Source organism: Ascaphus truei, chromosome 17, assembly GCF_040206685.1.
Source record: "Ascaphus truei isolate aAscTru1 chromosome 17, aAscTru1.hap1, whole genome shotgun sequence".
Lineage (NCBI taxonomy): Eukaryota > Metazoa > Chordata > Amphibia > Anura > Ascaphidae > Ascaphus > Ascaphus truei.
In genome coordinates this window covers 39,909,332-39,932,853 of record NC_134499.1, presented here as the reverse complement: position 1 = coordinate 39,932,853, position 23,522 = coordinate 39,909,332, and the positions used below count along the sequence as shown (strand labels likewise).

General features: G+C 42.6%; 1 protein-coding gene and 1 long non-coding RNA gene across 5 annotated transcripts in view; one reads left to right on the top strand and one right to left on the bottom strand.

Moving 5' to 3' along the window:
- SUSD3 (sushi domain containing 3) overlaps window positions 1-3,161 on the bottom strand; it is a 50,991-nt gene extending 47,830 nt beyond the window's left edge. The window contains exon 1 of one of the 2 annotated variants that reach the window (XM_075574903.1): window positions 2,674-3,161. In XM_075574903.1, coding sequence (XP_075431018.1) covers window positions 2,674-2,758 — 85 coding nt within the window. In that variant the 5' untranslated portion in view covers window positions 2,759-3,161. The remainder of the gene's footprint in view (window positions 1-2,673) is intronic. The other variant, XM_075574902.1, reaches the window with a different exon arrangement.
- Window positions 2,582-23,522, top strand: part of LOC142468378 (uncharacterized) — a 43,813-nt gene continuing 22,872 nt past the window's right edge. For 2 of the 3 annotated variants that reach the window (XR_012788647.1, XR_012788646.1), the window contains exons 1-3: window positions 2,582-2,836; window positions 3,386-3,536; window positions 6,932-7,214. This is a non-coding gene — a long non-coding RNA (uncharacterized LOC142468378). The remainder of the gene's footprint in view (window positions 2,837-3,385; window positions 3,537-6,931; window positions 7,215-23,522) is intronic. The other variant, XR_012788648.1, reaches the window with a different exon arrangement.

Sequence of the window (23,522 nt, the reverse complement as noted above, 5' to 3'; positions counted from 1 at the left end):
TTCCCTTAAATTGTAACCCAGATCTACTTAGCAAAAACTTCACTCATTTTGCTCACTCATAATAATATTCAACATTCTTTGGACCCCAGTAACCTCCTCTATATTGCATTATTGTCTTTGGCGTTGATGTCATATTTAATAAATTAGTTGCTATGCAAAGAGACACACCAACAGAGCCACTGTTTCAAGCTGATGTCAACTATGTCTCTTTGCTTTAAGGTACAGTTCTTTGCATACGGACTGTTTTTGAGTCATTTGTCCTAAAAAGCAGCACGGTGAGACTGTATTTACATGGCGCGATTAATTAGATAAGGAATAAACATTGACAAAGTTGAAAAGAAGATACAAGCCTTATTATGAGTAGTAATTTTCAGCTTTTCAGTAGTAACCTCTTTCCTGCCTAAACGGACTCGGCCCGTTGCACCACAATGAGTTAAATAAGCGTATATTGTGGTATTCCAGGAAACGTTGCAAACGATATATTGTGTTAACAAAGGTGTTTGAGGGAAAAAACGACTTATGTGCACCAGTATGAGTATACTTCCCAGTATGAGTATACTTCCCAGTATGAGTATACTTCCCAGTATGAGTATACTTCCCAGTATAGGGTATACATCCCAGTATGAGTATACATCCCAGTATGAGCATACTTCCCAGTATGAATATAATTCCCAGTAAGAGTATACTTCCCAGTATGAGTATACTTCCCAGTATGAGTATACATCCCAGTATGATTATACTTCCCAGTATGAGTATACATCCCAGTATGAGTATACATCCCAGTATGAGTATACTTCCCAGTAAGAGTATACTTCCCAGTAAGAGTATACTTCCCAGTATGAGTATACTTCCCAGTATGAGTATACTTCCCAGTATGAGTATACATCCCAGTATGAGTATACTTCCCAGTAAGAGTATACTTCCCAGTAAGAGTATACTTCCCAGTATGAGTATACTTCCCAGTATGAGTATACATCCCAGTATGAGTATACTTCCCAGTATGAGTATACTTCCCAGTATGATTATACTTCCCAGTATGAGTATACATCCCAGTATGAGTATACATACCAGTATGAGTATACTTCCCAGTATGAGTATACATCCCAGTATGAGTATACATCCCAGTATGAATATACTTCCCAGTAAGAGTATACATCCCAGTATGAGTATACTTCCCAGTATGAGTATACTTCCCAGTATGAGTATACATCCCAGTATGAGTATACTTCCCAGTATGAGTATACTTCCCAGTATGATTATACTTCCCAGTATGAGTATACATCCCAGTATGAGTATACATACCAGTATGAGTATACTTCCCAGTATGAGTATACATCCCAGTATGAGTATACATCCCAGTATGAATATACTTCCCAGTAAGAGTATACTTCCCAGTATGAGTATACTTCCCAGTATGAGTATACATCCCAGTATGAGTATACTTCCCAGTATGAGTATACTTCTCAGTATGAGTATACTTCTCAGTATGAGTATACTTCCCAGTATGAGTATACATCCCAGTATGAGTATACATCCCAGTATGAGTATACTTCCCAGTATGAATATACTTCCCATCCAACATAGTGTCCTGATACGTGTGCAACAAGATGAATAAAGACTGAGAGATCCAGGCTGTTATTCAGTCATCACTCTGTATTGTGAAAACCAGCGCTGTGATTCCCCAAATCCCCAGGGGTATCTTCCTCTGGGCTAAATAGTACAGCACATGTAAATAAAACCCTCTGTGTGATCTTTGCCTTCATATTGCTATGCTCAGCAAAATCATTTAACAATGCATACTGACATCACCTCAGACAGCATAGGGGGTTAAAACTTAGATTGTAAGCTCTTCGGGGCAGGAACACCTTTTTCTTATTGTTACTTTTATGTCTGTAGCGCGTATTCCCAGCGAGTTATATTATTATTCTCCCATGTATTACTGCTGTGAAGCACTATGTACATAGACGGCGCAGTATAAATAAAAATATACGTACATTATGGAATCCTATGTATTTATTGGTGTCAAATATCTCCTTTTATATTGTCATTTAAAAGGCAAGAACTGAACTGATACAACCACCATTGTCTGCTTGAGAAACTTGAATAAATAGTATCAACCCAACAAAGAGATATAATACAATTGTATTGTTCCTGGATAAAACTATGTGGATAATGTTTCCAGGTTACAACATTGGGGCAAAGAAAGTGCACAGAATTCACCAAAGAAAAAAATCCAATAGAAAGTAGTGGGGTTTGTGCTGTGTTTATGACTTTGTAGATAATTATATACTATTTGATGAACCTACATCTAAGTTATTATAATCTAATTAACAGACTTGTCTAGTATTAAAAGCTCATTTATGAGCTACATGAACTGTCAAGTGATTAAAAGTTATCCCTATGTATTTATTTCAATATTTTCACATGCAATATATTTCACTAGATACATTTAGATCTACAGCTTGTTTTTCCAAGTAATGTTTTTTGGAAGTCATGCCATACAGTATGTTGGTAAAGAATGACATTTGGAAATATTTGTTTCGCCCCCGTTTTAGGCTGTGTAATCCCATTTCACAGCAAGGGACAGAAATAGGGCAGAAGACTTAGACACATGCTGGGGAATTAAATTCAGCAGGCTCAGCAGTCCTCACCCTGAGCCAGCCTGCTCCTTACCTGTGCGGTTGGACACGTTGTCTCGCTCCTCTGTGATCAAGACAGTCCTTGAGAGATCCAGTACGGAGGCTGTAACTGTTTGCATGGTTCGGTCCTACAGTGCTCTGTCTTCATTCAATGCCAATAACACATAGGAAGAGAAATGAGAGAGCCCTCCCAGCAGGTGAGAAGGAATCTGCAGGGGATACAGTATGTAGATGCCTGTCTGTCTTGATCTCCAGCTCTGTAAGAGGTTTAATGATCCATCAAGCTTCTTTCTGAATGCATAATGACTGGAGGGACAGGCTGCCCCAGATCACGTCCTTCTATCGCATTAATCTGTAATCTGAAATGGACAGAAACTGTTAAGGAGTAAAATATTTGCTTAAGTCTTTGCAGCTGTAAGCAGCAGCGCCGAGTGTGTGTGCTGCAGGGAGCCGGTGCTCAGGAGCGCCCTCTGCAGCCAACTAGGAAGAACTGATTATTTCTCTGTGTGAAGCTCATAACGACCTCAGGGACAGTGTGTAAATGAAGCATCCTCCATCTGAGATGCCAGGACTGAGCTTGCAGATGGACAAGATACTTTTTCTCATATTCTTTCATTACAGAAGTGGAAAGGGGGAACATGTATCAAGCTGTGTAGCATGGGTAATGCAGGGTTAATTGTGTCCGGCTGTGCTACAGTTTGAGTACAAACTATAAAGTGGCAATTTATTTTGCTCTAATTTTACAGTGTAAATGATGAAAGGCAAAAGTATCCAGCTGCGCTACTGTTTTGGAGGCTGAATGATACATTAGGAGTGTATACGGCGGGGCTCTAGTTGCTGCTGATATAATAAGGAAAGATTTATCAAGATACGCTATTCTTCGGTTTTGCGAAAAAGGTACAATTACAGATTGCTGTATCACTTACCGTTTAGCTTTGCCAAAGTAATGAGGCCGAACTGGAAAGTTTTTGCAGCTGGGGCAAAACATTGACAATAAAAACAGTAGTGATACCTATATAATGACTTTAGCATCATAACAAGAGTTAGCACGTTCTAGCAAGTATGAGCGCCCATCCATAGATAACCTGGCAGCTGGCGCTGGAGAACATTTCGTCTGCGTTGACCCTGCATGGACTGTAATGTTCTTCAGCATGGTGAGGTGACAGTATATTGAATTTATAGGCATTTTAAATAGAGATGGGTCAATGTGCTAAAATTTGTCCCGCAAATATTTCGCCACATATCTGTTCATATTCGCTGCACCCGACAAATATATTTCTGTTAACAAATGTGTGCGAGAGTATATTTTTGTTAAATAAATCATGACACGGTGTAATATGTCATGTGTTGTTCATCTGAGGTTGTATTTACCTAATTTTAAGACCTGCTAAGGAACAGATGATTGTTATTATCTCCTGATATGTAAAACCATGTAATTCAAAGAGAGGAATTCACACAACTGTACATTCTACATCTAAAGTGGCCTAAACTCCTCTGACTAACAATGTGCATGAAATGTAATAAGAGTCCTGGTTAGCAGGGTTCTGACATTAATGCAGATACTGGGGAAAAGTAAATATCTATATACAGAGCCAGCGTCATATTGTGGTTTATCCTTTCAGGCAGGGGTTCCGAACTCCAGTCCTCAAGACCCCCCAACAGGTCAGGTTTTCAGGGTATTCCAGCATAAGCATGGGTGGCTCAATCAGAGGCTGAGGCTCAGTCCAAGACTTCTGTTTCTGTCGCGTGACGGCCGCGTCACGTGTGCGGTTTGCCCAATGAGGGTGAACCAGCTCCGTGATGTCACAGCCACGCCCCCGACACGCCTCCCCATTGCGTCTATCCCTCGGCCACAAATCTCTCCTGCTACAGCCGCGTGAACTAACCATGGACGCGCCCTTACTCGGACGGAAACATACTGTACGCTAGAAAACTCAACAACAACAAATAACTTGATGGGGAAGTGGTTCGAGGTGACTTTAATAATAATACACAGTTTGCTGCTGTTTTTCCCATTACGAACTACTACAAATAATAAAATAAGCATTTAACCCCTGTTCTACGGAGGCTTTACTGGACTCTGACAGTAAAGAGGTTAATGACCCTCATCTGACATCTCTTTACTTGCAGCGGCGGTGTGAGCAGGAGTTAGCACAGGTTAACTCACCCTGCCCAACAGGTCAGGTTTTTAGGATATCCCTGCTCCAGCACAGGGGGCTCAATCAGTCCCTACTTCAGCACAGGTGGCTCAACCTCTGCTTTAGCACAGGTGGCTCTGATTGAGCCACCTGTGCTGAAGCAGGGAAATCCTAAAAACCTGACCTGTTGCGGGGTCTTGAGGACTGGAGTTGAGCCTCTCCCCCCCCCTGGTTAACTAAATAAAACATCAAATGACAGCTATGGATTGCTGAAAAAAACAAACAAGGGGTTAGAAAAATGGTATGTAGCAAAAAAGGTTATTGTTTTGTTATCTTTTTTATTTATTTTGAATGCAATATAATTAATAATATAAACACATATAAAAGATAAGTGTGTGTCTGTGTGTGTATAAACATACTGTATATATATATACACACACACACACACACACACACACACACACACACACTGAGCAAAAATACAGCATGCCGTCCAGGATTTGAATATGGGCAGAAACAGAAAAGCCCTAAAACCAATATATATATATTTTTAAGACTCAAATGCATTGAAATATTTTCCTAACTCGGAATAGTATCTAGTTGCTTTAATATTTTTTTTTGTTTCATTTTTTTTGTACCACCCATCTCTTTTCCCCCTAAATATAATTTTTATTGTAATTCATTCCCAAAAATGATTTGTTTACATTGACACACCTTAAAATATTTTATTAACATCCACCGTATAAATGTGTCAATAACTCCAAATACCAGAAAGTGGCTTTCACTGACTATATTGATTCATTGTATTTATTCATTCAGTGTTATTTTATCTAGAACTGATTACAGGGAAAATACTAAATTGAAGTAACGCCTGAATATAACAGAAACATATAAGAAAAAAGATTAAACATAGTCTTCATATCAAAACATTACAATGTAATAAAGCGTATGAGCAGCTCCTCTGGCTGATACTATACAGCTCATATGTACTCACCGTGGTCCCTTGCAGACACACTTACCTTCACATCCTCGTACTGTCTCTGTAAGTTCTCTCAACTTACCACGTAGATTGTGAGCTCTTCGGGGCAGGAACTCCGTTTCCTAATGTTACTTTCATGTTACTTTTTCCCATTATGTGTTACATAATTGTGTAACATGTATTACTGCTGTAACACACTATGTACATTAATGGCGCTATGTACATAAAGATATACAGACATGCGGTGGCAGGATATAGTTAAATACTGTATTATCCAGAGGTGACCCAAGAAAATGTCTCCACACAATGAACTGTTATCTCCATCCATTCTAACAGCTATATTACTATGCCATATACCAAGTAAATATATGACTGCTGCGCCTAAGTGGACAATTTATGCCACTTTAAAATGTATATTAATTGTGAATCCATAAATCCCCCTCTCATTTCCATGACAAATATGCCTACTCAGTCATAATGTCACGAATGGTGTTGCATGCAAGAACATTTTATTATGATATTTTATAAGAAAGCTGACCATTAATTGCATGGCTGCGTTCTTAATCACATTCCATGTCTGGCATTGTTTTTTGCAGACGGTGCTAACTACAATGTTCATTATAGCAGCAGAACAAACGTCAATCTAAAAAGGGTTATCTGTGTTGATAGATACAGATTTAAAAAAGTGGTTACATGTTCTGTATAAGGCCATTCATTCATTCATACGGGGGTTTCATTCCTGGGAGGGTGTAATGTGCTTTTCTCTGGTAAAGGAAAATGTGTTCAAAGTCAAAGAAAAAAACATAAACTGGAGCCAGTACCTTATAGAAGAACAGTATGCCATACTGTACTGTATGTGCCGCTGCTTATCACTGACCCAGGGACTATTTCAGCTGTCTAAGCGCGGACATAGTTGGAACACTATGATTTGTACAAGAACGGCGACCACTCAACTTAATATTATCTTCAAAATACCAAAGTCACAAGCTGTGAAATCCGGCAAAGACTTTCCACAGTAACAGACGTTATTTCCTTCGGAGGTTAACGTGCAAAGCGAATTCTCTGCAAATATAACCGTCGCGGTACAACGCGTTCACATAAGCTGAATATCCCGTTATCGTAGCACAGCGCGGCGTTAGCTTCCAATAATGTGGCGGTAATTCTGTCTTCATCAGGAGGAGGAGGATGACGTAGACTCCGCCCCAGCAAAGCCGAATTGCAGGGTCTGGATGGGACTGCGTTTAGGTGTGACTTCCCTGACCTACCTCTTACCCCACCCTGGGGGGATTTCCCATTAGGCTGGGTTGGCTACAGCCTCGAGTGGCAATTTTGGCGGGAGAAAATGTGTGAGAGCCTTATCTTTTCCGGAGCGCGGCTCCCTCCTGCAGCGTCACATTGTCGCAGAGTGAAATGACGTCACTACGCTAGGACAGAGGGCCGCCCCTGAGCGGCAGAAAGGTAAGTCCACCACCACTGACCCCACCCCGTCTCCGATTCCTTCATTATCATTTTCTCTCACACCCAGTGGTAAAATTAGTACAAAAAGTCTGCACTCAATGTACAATTTTCCCCAAAAATGTATTAGGAAGTAAGTACAAGTCAGATAAGTATACAAGCGGTGTTTTTCCCTGAGCAGTTGTGAGTCGGGCTGAAGGGTGAGGGGGGCTTCGTCATCGGATTTTGCACCTTATAATTACCTTGAAGGTTAGATTACTTATTTTGAGTGCATTATTGCCCTTTACTGAGTATAATGTTAAAATTTCTGACTTTAACCTTTTTTGCAAACTCTCGGGACTCGGTTACCAGCATCACAAACATACAAGGAGCCTCCAGGCTGCCATGTGCTGCTCGTTCTCTGCCTGTTTGGGAACCCTGGAGCTCATTTTCTATGTTATGAGTTCATCTTTGTGCTGTTAGGCTGAGGTTATACCCAAGTTCTGCGGGATGTCAGCGCTATTCTGTGACGTCACCCAGCGCTGACGCCGAGCTGCATCTTGATTATACCGGGGAGGGAGAGTAGAGCAATCTTGGAGGCGTGGCGGAGGCGTGGCGGAGGCGTGGCTGTTAGCGATTCGCCCTCATTGGCTGAACCGCTCACGTGACGCGGCCGTCGCCAGAAAAAAACTAATTTCAGAATCTCTTTCACAGTTGTCCGCTTTGCCGTACGGCGCGCTGCGGTCGTCGCTTGCGGTATGAGCACTTCAATTGGAAGTTACTTGTTTTGGCGCTGCGCGCGTTTCTGGGGTATAATCACTGCCGACGTGTACTGTACTTTACACCTATGCTATTTGCACAAGTTTACGAGTGCCCTCCAAAGATAACGTTTGCTCACTGCATTACTTCACGTATATTCGAATATAATATAATAAGGAGCTATGAATCAGAATATGACATTATTACACAATGAATGCAGCTTCATCTCAAAAATAGGGTTTCCCATACTGTATATGGAAAAGGCCAGCCACAGGTAAGAATAGCTACAGCAAAGCTTAGACGCAGTATCCACTGCAGTCTCGCAATCAATATTTACTATCCTGATGACATAAAAGCGGTTCTACTTTAGGTAGAACGTCTGAACTAGTTTCCCCACCTACTGCCTATCATATACATTAGTAGCAAGTACCTGCAGCATTCATAAGCAATTAAGGTCAAACAGAAAGCAGTTTAATGCAAAGAGAATAAATCTGATAAGTAAAACCTGCTAACAGGACATTGTGAGAAGGCAGGGGTGCGCAAACTTCCGTCTGCACCCCCCGGCCTACTCTCCCCCCCTGCTCGCCCCCTCATTACCGGATCTCCGGCATCAAATGACGACACGTTGCCATGGCGATGCGTCACCGAAGACAAGGTACGGGAAGTGCAGAGGCCTCACGCGATCCCCCGGCATGTCATTTAAATGCCTTGGGGAAGAGCACGGGGTCTCTATAACCGCCCGCGCCCCCCCTGGAAAATCTTGCGCCCCGCAGTTTGCGCTCCCCTGTCTTAGAGGACACACTCCTCTTACCTGCGGGGCACTTTGGAGACGCGATGCAGCTGATGAGACGATCTTTGGATCCTTCCTACAAATTTAGCATCTATATGTTACATTGTAGCTACGGGACTCTTTTTGCCTCTTGAAGGGAAGTGCCACATTTTTGTGGGAAAAGGCCAACTTGCCCGGGACGAAGACGCCTCCCTTGATTTCTGGCTGGGTAGCACCTTTTTGCACATTGTGTTGTTTGCATGTTTTATAGAATGTCCATCCGCCACTCCTAATGTGAACGTGCACGTTAAGCAGGACACTCAGAATGCCTGCTGGACCCTCGGACCCTCTCAGCATACCTGCTGGACCCTCGGATCCTCTCAGCATACCTGCTGGACCATCGGACCCTCCCAGCGTACCTGCTAGAACCTCGGACCCTCTCAGCATACCTGCTGTACCATGGGACCTTCTCAGCGTGCCTGCTGGACCCTCGGACATTCTCAGTATGCCTGTTGGACCCTCGGACCCTCCCAGCATGCCTGCTTGACCCTCGGACCCTCTCAGCATACCTGCTGGACCCTCGGACCCTCTCAGCATGCCTGTTGGACCCTCGGACCCTCTCAGCATACCTACTGGAACCTCGGACCCTCTCAGCGTGCCTGCTGGACCCTCGGACATTCTCAGCATGCCTGCTGGACCCTCGGACCCTCTCAGCATACCTGCTGGACCCTCGGACCCTCTCAGCATGCCTGTTGGACCCTCGGACCCTCTCAGCATACCTGCTGGACCCTCGGACCCTCTCAGCATACCTGCTTGACCCTCGGACCCTCCCAGCGTACCTGCTAGAACCTCGGACCCTCTCAGCATACCTGCTGTACCATGGGACCTTCTCAGCGTGCCTGCTGGACCCTCTGACCTTCTCAGCGTGCCTGCTGGACCCTCAGACATTCTCAGCGTGCCTGTTGGACCCTCGGACCCTCCCAGCATGCCTGCTAGAACCTCGGACCCTCTCAGCATGCCTGCTAGAACCTCGGACCCTCTCAGCATGCCGGCTTGACCCTCGGACCCTCTCAGCATGCCGGCTGTCCTGCTTCACAATATGAAGTGTGTCGTGCAATAACAACAGGCGCATTCACATTAGGAGAGGCGGCCGGGATATTTAAAGATGGTGGCAGAGAATAAACATGAAGAAGAAGCGGCGACGTGTCCAGCGGCGAGTTTTCCCCGGTGGTGACTAGCGATGCGGCGGAGCACATAAGGACAGGGCTCATTCAGAAGCACATCGCGGGATACAGGGAAAGAAAAAATTTCCCCCATTCAAAGGCCCTTAGAAATTCAACTTACAACAAACGTCCCCCAAAATGTAAGGAGCCAAATCTTTGCTATTAGCACTGCTGTCCTCTATACAGTCATACTGCATGCAGTAAGGAAACGATCCTAAGGAACCACATTCAGATCAAGCACAGCTGCTTGTGCCTGGGAATATTCCTATTTGTGTAACATGGGAACTACGGAAAATAAACAAGATAACTTTGTTTAACAAAGATATAAGTAGCGACGTGATACTGTTTCTAGTCTGTCTCTGGTGGCAGCATGTGGATTAATGGGCAGTGTTATAGTTAGACCATACCACGTAATGACCCCTCCGTGGCTTTCTTGTGGATGACACACTGTTCAGTGTTCTGTGTCTCTCTGCCTCTGCGAGAAGCATCATTTGGCAGCAGCACGGGTGGGTGTTTGAGAAGATTAAGTTTTCTCATGGGACGGAGCAATGAGATGTGCCAACTGGGCACAAAACTCTGCAAACTCTGCAAAATTCATAAACGTCATGAAAAAAAAGCAGATAACCCCAAAAAAGGTGCAGTGTCTGAACCCCGATGTGCAAAGTCACGTGATCAATGTGTAGGTTACATTAGTCACGTGACCTCGCTTTCTATTAAATTAACAGAAATGGGGTAAATTGTGAAATATTATTATTGCACCCTGTTTTAATTTTTTTAAAGAAACGGGGCGACATTTTAGAAAAATTGCAAAATGTATTTAAAATGTGAAAAATAAATTTGCGAATTTAAATAGGATAATTTCCGCTAATGATCTATGATCAGTTTTAGAGGACTAGATACTACTAGATAATTAAGTTACAATTCTAGTCATATAAGGATAGTTCAAAGTGAAATGACATCGATGTGCCTGATCCGCAGACATTCCTCGTGTGACTTCTCCACATCAGCTCCATATATAACTGCATAAAAAAGTTTAAAAAATAACACTTTTTTACACTGCAGTTTGCCTTTAAAATATTTTTTAACAAGAAAAAAATGACCAACATCAACGACTAATAAATAATGATCTAGTATGATGTGGTTATAATCACTCTCAGGTCTGTAATAATAATAACTTTATTTCATATAGCTTTTTCTCCCAATGGGAGCGCGTCACAATTACAGTATAGCGCGCAGTACGCGGCACTTAGGATTTTTAGACACCATCCATACCCAAATGAGCTTACAATCTATGTTTTTGGTGCCCGAGGCACAGGGAGATAAAGTGACTTTCCCAAGGTCACAAGGAGCCGACACCGGGAATTGAACCAGGTTCCCCTGCTTCACACTCAGTGTTGATTGTTTTGAGAGTCCGTGTCTTTACTCACTGAGCCGCTCCTTCACTGTAAAAGTGTCTGTCTGAAATGAATGTTAAGGGATATCTTAAAGCCATATAAATAAACGTGGGTAATAAAACAAACTTTACTTATTACTCCAGGATTACTGATGGTCTAAACATCAGTCATGGCTTCTGGTGTCTCTCTGGGGGAGTGAGACTTGGTGAGGGTAGTGAGAGAGGCTTGGTGAGGGAGGGAGAGAGAGAGAGACGTGGTGAGGGAGTGAGTGAGAAAGACTTGGGGGTGGGGTAGTGTAGAGACTTGGAGGGGGTAATGAGAGAGACGTGGTGTAGGAGGGAGAGAGAGAGACTTGGTGGAGAGGGAGTGAGACTTGGTGAGGGAGGGAGTGAGTCTTGGTGAGGGAGGGAGAGAGACTTGGTGGGGAGGGAGTGAGAGAGACTTGGTGAGGGAGGGAGTGAGAGAGACTTGGTGAGGGAGGGAGTGAGAGAGACTTGGTGGGGAGGGAGTGAAAGAGACTTGGTGAGGGAGGGAGTGAGAGAGACTTGGTGGGGAGGGAGAGAGACTTGGTGGGGAGGGAGAGAGACTTGGTGGGGAGGGGGAGAGAGACTTGGTGGGGAGGGGGAGAGAGACTTGGTGGGGAGGGGGAGAGAGACTTGGTGAGGGAGGGAGTGAGAGAGACTTGGTGGGGAGGGAGTGAGAGAGACTTGGTGGGGAGGGAGTGAAAGAGACTTGGTGAGGGAGGGAGTGAGAGAGACTTGGTGGGGAGGGAGAGAGACTTGGTGGGGAGGGAGAGAGACTTGGTGGGGAGGGGGAGAGAGACTTGGTGGGGAGGGGGAGAGAGACTTGGTGGGGAGGGGGAGAGAGACTTGGTGAGGGAGGGAGTGAGAGAGACTTGGGGGGGAGTGAGAGAGACTTGGGGGGAGTGAGAGAGACTTGGGGGGGGGGAGAGAGAGACTTGGGGGGGGGAGAGAGACTTGGGGGGAGTGAGAGAGACTTGGGGGGGAGTGAGAGAGACTTGGGGGGGGAGTGAGAGAGACTTGGGGGGGAGTGAGAGAGACTTGGGGGGGAGTGAGAGAGACTTGGGGGGGGAGTGAGAGACTTGGGGGGGGAGTGAGAGACTTGGGGGGGAGTGAGAGAGACTTGGGGGGGGGGAGTGAGAGACTTGGGGGGGGAGTGAGAGACTTGGGGGGGGGAGTGAGAGAGACTTGGGGGGGGAGTGAGAGAGACTTGGGGGGGGAGTGAGAGAGACTTGGGGGGAGTGAGAGAGACTTGGGAGTGAGAGAGACTTGGGGGGAGTGAGAGAGACTTGGGGGGAGTGAGAGAGACTTGGGGGGAGTGAGAGAGACTTGGGGTGGGGGAGTGAGAGAGACTTGGGGGGGGGAGTGAGAGAGACTTGGGGGGGAGTGAGAGAGACTTGGGGGGGGGAGTGAGAGAGACTTGGGGGGGAGTGAGAGAGACTTGGGGGGGAGTGAGAGACTTGGGGGGGGGAGTGAGAGAGACTTGGGGGGGGGAGTGAGAGAGACTTGGGGGGGAGTGAGAGAGACTTGGGAGGGAGTGAGAGAGACTTGGAGGGGGAGTGAGAGAGACTTGGGGTGGAGTGAGAGAGACTTGGGGGGGAGTGAGAGAGACTTGGGGGGGAGTGAGAGAGACTTGGGGGGGAGTGAGAGAGACTTGGGGGGGAGTGAGAGAGACTTGGGAGGGAGTGAGAGAGACTTGGAGGGGGAGTGAGAGAGACTTGGGGTGGAGTGAGAGAGACTTGGGGGGGAGTGAGAGAGACTTGGGGGGGGGGAGTGAGAGAGACTTGGGGGGGGGGGTGAGAGAGACATATCTTGGTGTAGCTATTTAGCAGTGCTGGTATATCTTGGACATTGTCTCCTTATATATACATGGGGTACTTAACATAGGTTCATACTAGCACCTCTAATCACCTTATCTTCCGTTTCGCCCACATGGGGATCTTTTTAGTTTATAGTATATTAGTTGTCATTTTATGCATTTCGTCGTGTTTTAGCATGTAATAAAATTGTTTATTTCTGTGTTGTGCTCTAGTTTGGGTTGTGTGGGTAATTTCCCATTGGTCTGCTTTATTTTCATATTAGTGGTACTGATTATCTAACTGGTACTTAATGTAGATTACATTACTATCTATAATGAGTGCAACCTCTAGGGACTTTTAGTGACAATCCATGGTCACTTATCTGTGTTGTTCTTATTATACACGGGGACGTTATTATACGCGGGGACGTTGTTATACGCGGGGACGTTATTGTACACGGGGACATTGTTATACGCGGGGACGTTGTTATACGCGGGGACGTTATTATACACGGGGACGTTGTTATACGCGGGGACGTTGTTATACGCGGGGACGTTGTTATACACGGGGACGTTGTTATACGCGGGGACGTTGTTATACGCGGGGACGTTGTTATACGCGGGGACGTTATTATACACGGGGACGTTATTATACACGGGGACGTTATTATACACGGGGACGTTATTAAACACGGGGACATTGTTATACACGGGATATTATTATACACGGGATATTATTATACACGGGGACGTTATTATACACGGGGACATTATTATACACAGTGACGTTATTATACACAGGGACATTATTATACACAGTGACGTTATTATACACAGTGACGTTATTATACACAGTGACGTTATTATACACAGTGACGTTATTATACACGGGGACGTTATTATACACGGGGACGTTATTATACACGGGGACGTTATTATACACGGGGACGTTATTAAACACGGGGACATTGTTATACACGGGATATTATTATACACGGGATATTATTATACACGGGGACGTTATTATACACGGGGACATTATTATACACAGTGACGTTATTATACACAGGGACATTATTATACACAGTGACGTTACTATACACAGTGACGTTATTATACACAGTGACGTTATTATACACAGTGACGTTATTATACACGGGGACGTTATTATACACGGGGACGTTATTATACACAGGGACGTTATTATACACAGGGATGTTATTATACACAGGGACATTATTATACACAGTGACGTTATTATACACAGTGACGTTATTATACACGGGGACATTATTTTATGAGTATCAACAACTTAGGGAATCACGTCTTTGTAAATCAGAACATAGTACTTTGCTACATTGACACAATAAACCAGTTTTGCCCCCAAATTGGCTTAATACAGGGGTTCTCAATTCCAGTCCTCAAGCCCCCCTCCCCCCAACAGCTCAGGTTTTAATTAAGGATATTCCAGCTTCAGCACAGGCGGCTCAGTCAGTCCCTGCTTCAGCACAGATGGCTCAGTCGAAGAACCTAGTGAAGCAAGTTCTATCTTGAAAATCTTCCCAAATGTTGGGTTGGAATCAGCGTTCCACTTTAAAGACCAGCATCAACTCCACTAGACTGCTGTATTGTAATGTATGTGCTTGTTTGTACACATGCTAATTATAGCGTCTTCTGGCTCTGACTGGGATGTTACAGGGACAATACGTCCCAATAGTATAATGGAAATAAGCAGTATACCAGAAGGTCATATACTGAATTGTAACATATCCAGCAGTGAAACCGGGACATGAAGACTACTAAATATGTACAGGTCATTGAGCTAGATCCGTTTCTGCTGCTTTCTTCAGATACAGTGTTTCAATGTGTATCCCTGTTGAGCAAAAGGGATTAAAAATGATTAAGCCATCTTTCCCAGAGATGTGGAGCCATTGCATAGCTTTAGGGGAAATATATTAAGCATAATTTGTGCTCATTAAATACCCATTTCCCTTATTCTACTGCATCTCAATAAGAACTATTCAAACAGCATGGGTGTCACTTTAAAAGGAATGTATGATAAATGTCTATAAATACATTTTATATAGATATATATAGCTTTTTATTTTTTGTGCGACAAAAAGGTGGGGATACTGTGGTCCCCCAACAATCTTTCTGTGAGAGCTCGCACGTGCGCAGACGGCTGTGTTAATCGCTTATACAGGAGCGGACGCCCGATTATAAGGCGAGTATGGAATTTTTAATATGACTTTATTGACAAAAACCTCGCCTTCTATTGGATCAAAACTGGTACTTACATTTTATTTTTGTAAGTATGAAAAAGGGGGGGATGCAGTGTATCCCTATATATATATATATATATATACACACACACACACACACACACACACACACACACACACACACACACACACACACGTATAGTGGCGCCAAAAACACAAATATATCAAATAATGTGACAATGTGAACCAATATCTGTAGTGATCAAACCATGGTTATATCAATAATTAATTAAATTGTGTATAAATGTGACAAATAAACAAAAACAAACAATAAATGAGGAATATAAGAACCAGTCCTTAAGTATAGCCCATCCAATGATGAGTATTATATTCCAGTAAGGGGGCTATATATTGCAGCTCTCTGGTGGATCAACCAAATCCAATCAAAACCTAGGGAAAGACAAGAGAGCGCACACCCCATAGCATAATAAAGTAAATGTAATATTGGGATAGGAACAAGGGGGAAGAATATCACTCAGAAGGGTAATATAAAAATAGGCAATTGTGAATCAAATTTCGCCACCAGTCTGATGTCTCCACGAAACCTCCACTGTTAGAGTCTCACTTTGTGGGTTCAAAGAACTACCACGATCCACTGGAGGGCTGGGAGCACCGGGAAATCCACAGGACGTCTGTCTGGATCCTCAGTATCGCTTCCAATGTAATGCAGCCACAGATCTCTTTGTTGTATTTCGTTGCTCACCACTTTGCCCTTCCCCTTGGTCACCTTTCTTTGTATTTTTCCGTTCCCTTTTAACAAGAGTCCTGTATCACGTTCCAAATCTCTTGTGTCTTGGTTATTGGAGTTGTGGAGTGCTTTAGTTTTTGCGTCCAGCCCATCCCACGTTGATCTCTTGGTTATTGGGGCCTGATAGAGGTTTTCTTGTTGGTGCTCCGCCGCTCACCTGAACGCAGAGGGTGCAGGAATAGGTAGGAGTAAGGTAGCGAGAACTCCACCCTCCTTCCTAACCACCATACACTACCCGCAGGGGGGCTCAACTCTAGTCCTCATACAGCATACACGTACATACAGTATACACGTACATACAGTATACACATACATACAGTATACACATACACTCTCTCTGTGTAATAGCCACTAAAACACCAAGAGGCCCCTTCAAAGTTTGATGATCAAGTTCTTGCAGAAGAATCTTGTTAGGGGAAACATGCAATATATAGGGCCATATCTACTAAGAGGTGTTAAGGCTTAAAACCATTTACCGCTCTTTCACTTAGCAATTGAAGGGGCAAAACCAGGGAGTGGGAAAGAATACTCAAAATATACAAGATGACCAACTTGGTGAAGTTACTGTATGGAACCAATGAAGGAATGTCAAATATTGATTGCCACCAATCTCTTCCAAATAATTGGTTGTGACATAACAGTTGATTTGAGTGGGTGTTCTAATCTGCACTAATCAATGTTTAACATGGATAGGAAACTTAGTAACACATGCAGTTTGCTCATTTGCATGTCACTTCCCAGAATCCTTGACTGCAGTTTGACCAATGTATGACCTGACACTGAGCCACAGCAGGCGTAGAGGACCAGGAGGTGACTTTATTGTATCAGGTCTGATGGGGTACATAGAATAAAACGATTTCACTTCTGACTCCATTTTCCAAAGAATCACTCACAAACATCCTTCTTTATAATATGGGAATAAATAAAACTAAGGGCACAATTGACTGGAAATACGTAGAGACGAAGAGAGAACCAAGGAACACAAATATTACCTAGACATATTAGGCAGCCTATAATTACATGCCCTGTCAATATTGTATACAGTATTTTAAATTAATGAAAGAACCAAGAGACAATTGAAGGAAACGATGAATAAATCAGACAAAAATCCAAATGGTAATTTTGAGGAGACATTTATAGGGTAGAAAGAAAAATGGGTCCTGATAGAACGAGCCCAATGTTTCTATTATGATTCAGCATGAACGATGCCATATTTCTTCCACGAGGAAAACCTGGTTGGTGCGTGACTAGTAAACATATTTAGGCTCATGGATGGAAACGGGCTTGTTTATGCAGAGCTGCGCAGGAATATTGAACATGGCAGCTTACATGAATAGTTATTGGCATTAGTGCAGTAGTCACTCGCATTCTCATGTAGAGAGGACGCAAAGAAAAGTGATTCTGGAAACATCAGTCTATCTCAGGGGTGCTCAGCTCCAGCCCCCAAGACCCCTCCCCCTCACGGGTCAGGGTTTAAGGATATCCCAGCTTCAGCACAGGTGGCTCAATCAGTGGCTCAGTCTAACTTCTGCCCTGACCTTTATTGTGCCCCACTGTCCCCAAGCCCTGCTTCCTATTCTTCTGCTGGTGGTTACTGCAAGTTATTTATTTTATTTATTTATAAAATATTTTATTAGGACGTAATACATTGAGAGTTACCTCTCGTTTTCAAGTATGTCCTGGCACTATGTTAGAGGCACTGACAGCGTAAAATCAACATTTCAGTTTTGGCAAAAGTATTTCTGAAGATATTTTATTTATAGACGCATTTTGGGAGTACTAGTCTTCACACTGTTTCCAATTAAGGTTGGGTTCATAAACATACTGGGGCCTCTGAACTGCTGCTCAACCCTGTTATAGCGCAATCTGATACAATGCAGATCCGCTTATAACGCGGTGTGAGCGTGGCTACCAATAAATTACACAGTCACATACATAAGTACATTTATTATACAGTACCATAAAACAAATACCTGTATACTGCGGTATACTGCTGCTCAGGAAGGTGTGCTCTTGCCCGGTCACATGGGTGGGGCTGAGCGCTCTGGTGACGTGTGGCAGGCTGTGCGACATCTGGTGGATGCTGGGGGTCGGACTCCAGGACATGGAGCCAGCTGGAGCGGAGCATGCTGCTGTTGCCCCATGTCCGTGGTGTCGGATCCCCAGCGCGCTGCAAAGCTGTTCCGGGTAAGACCTGCGTGGGGGAGAGTTATCCCAGCTCTCCCACTCCGGCGGAAGCCCTGATCGCAGCCATTTTTTTTTGCGATCCGCTTATAACCCGATTGCATTGTGTGGACCCCATGCACCGCGTTATAACGGGGTTCAGCCGTTGTATCAAATAGATTTTTTATTTTGTGTCAAAATTATAGTATTTAAAAGTAATACAAATCTTCAGAAAACATGTGTTGTATGTATGAAGGCTTCATACACATCATTTGCATTTTGACCCATTGCATCATTGTGTATACATGACTGTGCAATTTTAATTAAAACAGAATGATGTATTATTTACTAGTGTTAGCAAATATAAACGATTAGTGTAATATTATTTATAATAGCCGTACTGTGAGAATAATACATGGTGTTAACCTATTTAATGAAACATCCAGGTTGCGTCAAATACATGTTTGGTTCGTACAGAGCAACTTCCCTCGGTGCTAATACTATAAACAGACTTTTTCGGGATTATGCCAAGTTGAACTTGACAAACAATTTGGATGCACTCTGTACATTTTTTGGCGCACAGAAACGTTATTCTTATTGTACGCATGTATACTGTACGCCTAGTGCAGTCTATTTCTGTGTGCCAAAAAAACAAAAACAATTCGTGGTGATTGTGCCGATTGAGAAATGCCAGGTTAGAACAGCAGTGCGCACAAGCGCAATTTCAAATGAAACTTCCATATTTTGTGTAAAAAACAATGAGTTTGCAATGCTTAGTCCAAAGGCACAAAGACGAGTTTCTCAGTGACTGGCCTTTTACACGGGGGAAAGTTTGGGAAGTTCTGACATATGTGGGCTGAACTAGAGATATCTGTTCTATGTTTAGTAGCAATACTATATGTGGATGGTTTAAAGTGTGATTTTATACATTAAATCTGCAATTCTGTTATAATGAGATTTGTATTCTACTCTGCATCCGTTTCCAAGTCAATGGTCACAAATCATTGGAAAGACAAGAGACTAAACCAGGAATACAGATTGTTCTGCGATACAGGTATTACAGTCTTAGTAGTTAAAATAAAAATGAACATTGGTTAACATTTTTACAATGGCATAGAAACTACTAAAGCAATTATAGTAAAAAAATATGTAATACACCTGCAAAGAAAACACTGCGAAAATGGACGACAATTCAGCATGCTTTATTTATAGTGCATACTGGGAATATCACATTTACAGAACACAGCTACACTTAATAAAATACAGAGATAACAGTTGCACGGTAATGTGTTTCGTTGATGAAAACAGGAGAATGTATTATTTAAATAAATGTATTTGTTTTCCACAGAGCAATATACCAAATGTCCATACAGCATGTTAGAACGGTATGCTTTTATTATCAATTATTAATAATCATTGAACATATTGTATTACGATGATACACATCTAACCTTCCCAGCTTACTATAAAGGAATACACATCGAATTGATCGGCAACAGAATGATCAGATTATACATTATAAGATCTCCATGGTATGCCTGTCTGAGTTGTATTGATTAGGCACGAACCCTCCCTTCATTTGTATTGTCATGTGGTTTTGTTAGAGTATGTAAGTCAGTCTGTATTGGCTGTGTCATATAAAGTGTCTGTGGAGTTAAAATTGGAGTGGAATTGGAGGTGAAGAATACAAGAGGAACGGTGCTGCATCCTCACCCTGCACCTGTGAGAATGTGGCTTCCATAGCGCCCTGAATTTGTATTACCATATTCCCTCCATTCTAAGATGCACCTTTTTTCCCATTTTCACGTCTGAAATCAGGATGCATTCTATGAAATAATAATTCATACTATAAAACAGCCTTCTAACTGGGGTATCCTCCAAGTAACGGTACTCTGAGGTCAGGAAGAAGAACAGGATTAGTGCTTCCAACTACATAATGTAGGCATGGGGAGGGCAACGCCAGTCCTCAGGGGCCACCAACAGGTCAGGTTTTCAGTATATCCCCGCCTCAGCACAGGTGGCTCAGTATTTGACTGAGCCACTGATTGAGCCCCCTGTGCTGAAGCAGGGATACCCTTAAAACCTGACCTGTTGGTGGCCCTTGAGGACTGTAGTTGTGCGCCCCTGATGTAGACGCATGTGCTATCCCACAATGAGTTTATTCTTTGTCATTCCCTTGGTAAATCTACTGATACTAAGATTGTTTGCATGAGAAGACATTCCTTATTGCCAATCCAAGCCTTTCCTTCACCAGTTTTGTGTTATATTCACGTGTTTGTAGATTTCAGTCCTGTCCTAACAAACCCTCATTTGTTACTTTGTGTGCCCCATTTATATATTTTGTAGACTACAATCATATAATCACATCCCACTTAATCCTCATTTTCTTTGGTGAAAACAATCCTGCTTCCTTTAAAGACTTCTTTTGAGTCGTGTTTTCTAAACCACATTTTCATTCTGACTCTTAGGCGTAAGATAAGCATCCTTATTGGTAACATGTTTGTTTCCCCAAGTGTTCTAAAGCCAATAAGGCATTTAATCGTAGCACACTAGCTTTGTTTGAATTATTTGTATCTTTTTTTTTTATTTAGGTTAACTGGCAAATTAATTAAACAACATGCTATCCTACCAATAACCAATAACAAGCTCAATTGGACTGCTTGCTAGTTGGGTATCCAGTGAAAGAAACATGATCTGAGCTGGGTACATACCTGTGTTAGACTAGTGATGAAAGAAGCTTTTGTGCAAGGTATTCTCAGGGAAGCACAGTTTCTCTGTTGCTTTTCCAAGCTGCGATCATTCTGCTCTAGTTCAAGTAGGCTTTGGACATCTCATCTTACCCAGTTTCAAGAGCTGCATTTACATCAGAACTTCCACTGAAGCTCTTTATTCCTCACAGCCTCCGGCCAGCCCGGCAGATGCAAAGCAAGCTCGAGGAATTCATCACATTTATTAACATCCCTTTGGGACCTTTGGTTGGCCACAGCAGCAATACAATGGTCCATAAACCAACACAAAGAAATAATTAACTCATTAATAACGAGGTCGCAGTTCATAGTAACTAGAAAGGGTTCGCTGGTTGTTCAACAGAACCAATACCAAAATGGGATCTGTTCATGTTTGTGGTATGTAAGTAAATAGTTTTATTACAGGTGCTGGTGAACACTTGTAACGCTGCAAGCATGCGATATTTATTTACAGTATACAAAATGTGTTACCAGGAAGTAATACATTGAGAGTTACCTTTTGTTTTAAAGTATGTCCTGGGCACAGAGTTATGATGACAAATACATGGCTACATAAAGTGAACAGGGTTATACATTATATACAAGACATTGCATGAACAGTTAAAGATAATATTATATTCGTATGTAACAGTTACAGACCAGAATAAAATGTGAGACAGCTTTAGTTTTCAAAGAATTTAGACAGCTATAGACATATAGTTTCACAATACTGTATGATGTACAGCAATAATAATAATAATACCATATGACCATACAGTAATAATAATAATAATACAATATGACCATACAGTAATAATAATAATAATAATAATACCATATGACCATACAGTAAAAATAATAATAATAATACAATATGACCATACAGTAATAATAATACCATATGACCATACAGTAATAATAATAATACAATATGACCATACAGTAATAATAATAATAATACAATATGACCATATAGTAATAATAATAATTTTCTTCTACAGTATCAAAATAACCATGTCAGAGCGAGGATAAACATTACACCTTGACGTAATAAACAGTCATTGCAACTTTAACATGTTACAGATAATTAACACATGCATTGTCACTACGTATTGCTCCGCAATTTGTGTCCGACTCGCTTCGCATTTTTAGCAGGGCTAATGTCACTTCTTATTGTCTGGCGTGTGTGTATATATATATATATATATATATATATATATATATATATATATATATATATATATATATATATATATATATACAGCCAATAAAGAATATCACGTGTCTTAGACAGGTCTGCTACACTGCCTTTCAACAATATCAAGCAGCATACAGTGCTTCCACTGCAGCAAAGGATTCTGGGAAATGACATTCAAATGGGAACACTTGTCACCTTTTGCCTGAAACCCATTTTTACATAGAACCCTTTAAAGCAAATGGCAGTTGTTCACACAGCTTTTTAAGCACAGCTTTTAAGCACAGCATGGGATTACATGCAAAGCCAGTCAAACCACTCACAGACAGCTGTTTCGACCTTTTGGGTCTCACCAGTGGGAGGTTAGTTGTACTGGTGTTGGCATTTTCGAGCTGGGTAGGTTTACCATACACATTATTTAATTTATGGTGGGTGAAAAAGGCGACAAAAAAACTCCACCGTTAGCACATAGCCAATAAAGAATATCACATGTCCTAGACAGGTCTGCACCCCTGCATTTCACTATTATCACCTAGCATACAGGGGTGCAGACCTGTCTAAGACATGTGAATGTGCTCACACGTGATATTCTTTATTGGCTATATGCTAACGATGGAGTTTTTTGTCGGCTTTTTCCCCCACCATAACTTAAATAAGCGGTGCGCAAACGGTGGGGTGCAAGATTGTCTCCGGGGGGGCACAGGGTTTACAGAGGCCCCGCGCGCTTCCCGAAGGCGCGTAAATTAAGTGCCGGGGAAGCAGCAAAGGACACTGTAAACTGCACTTACCTTGGTTCCAGAGACGTGTCGCCATGACAAAGCGGCGTCAAATGACGTTGCAAGGTCATGTGACGTCGTGTTGCCATGGCAACGTGACTTCATAACGCCAGCTGAGGTAAGAGGGGGGAGGCACGGTGAGAGGGAACAGCCGGCAGGGGAGGCGTAGGGAAAAAAGTTTGTGCTCCCCTGACTTAAATAATGTATGGTTTTATATATATATATATATATATATATATATATATATATATATATATTCAGGCTCTTTTTAAATTAAGTGTTCTACTTATTTTCAATTATAATAAAACGGCGCTTTGCCATTTTCTTTCAAATCTGCTGCGCCAACAATAGCCAAGCTATGAAAGGTGGCGATGCATAGCAGGCGTCTGTGAACTTAAAGTGTGAACCTTCCAAACGATTTTTAAAACGAAACCTAGTAACGTTACTTGAGCTAAACTGAAGCGATAACGTATTCTGGC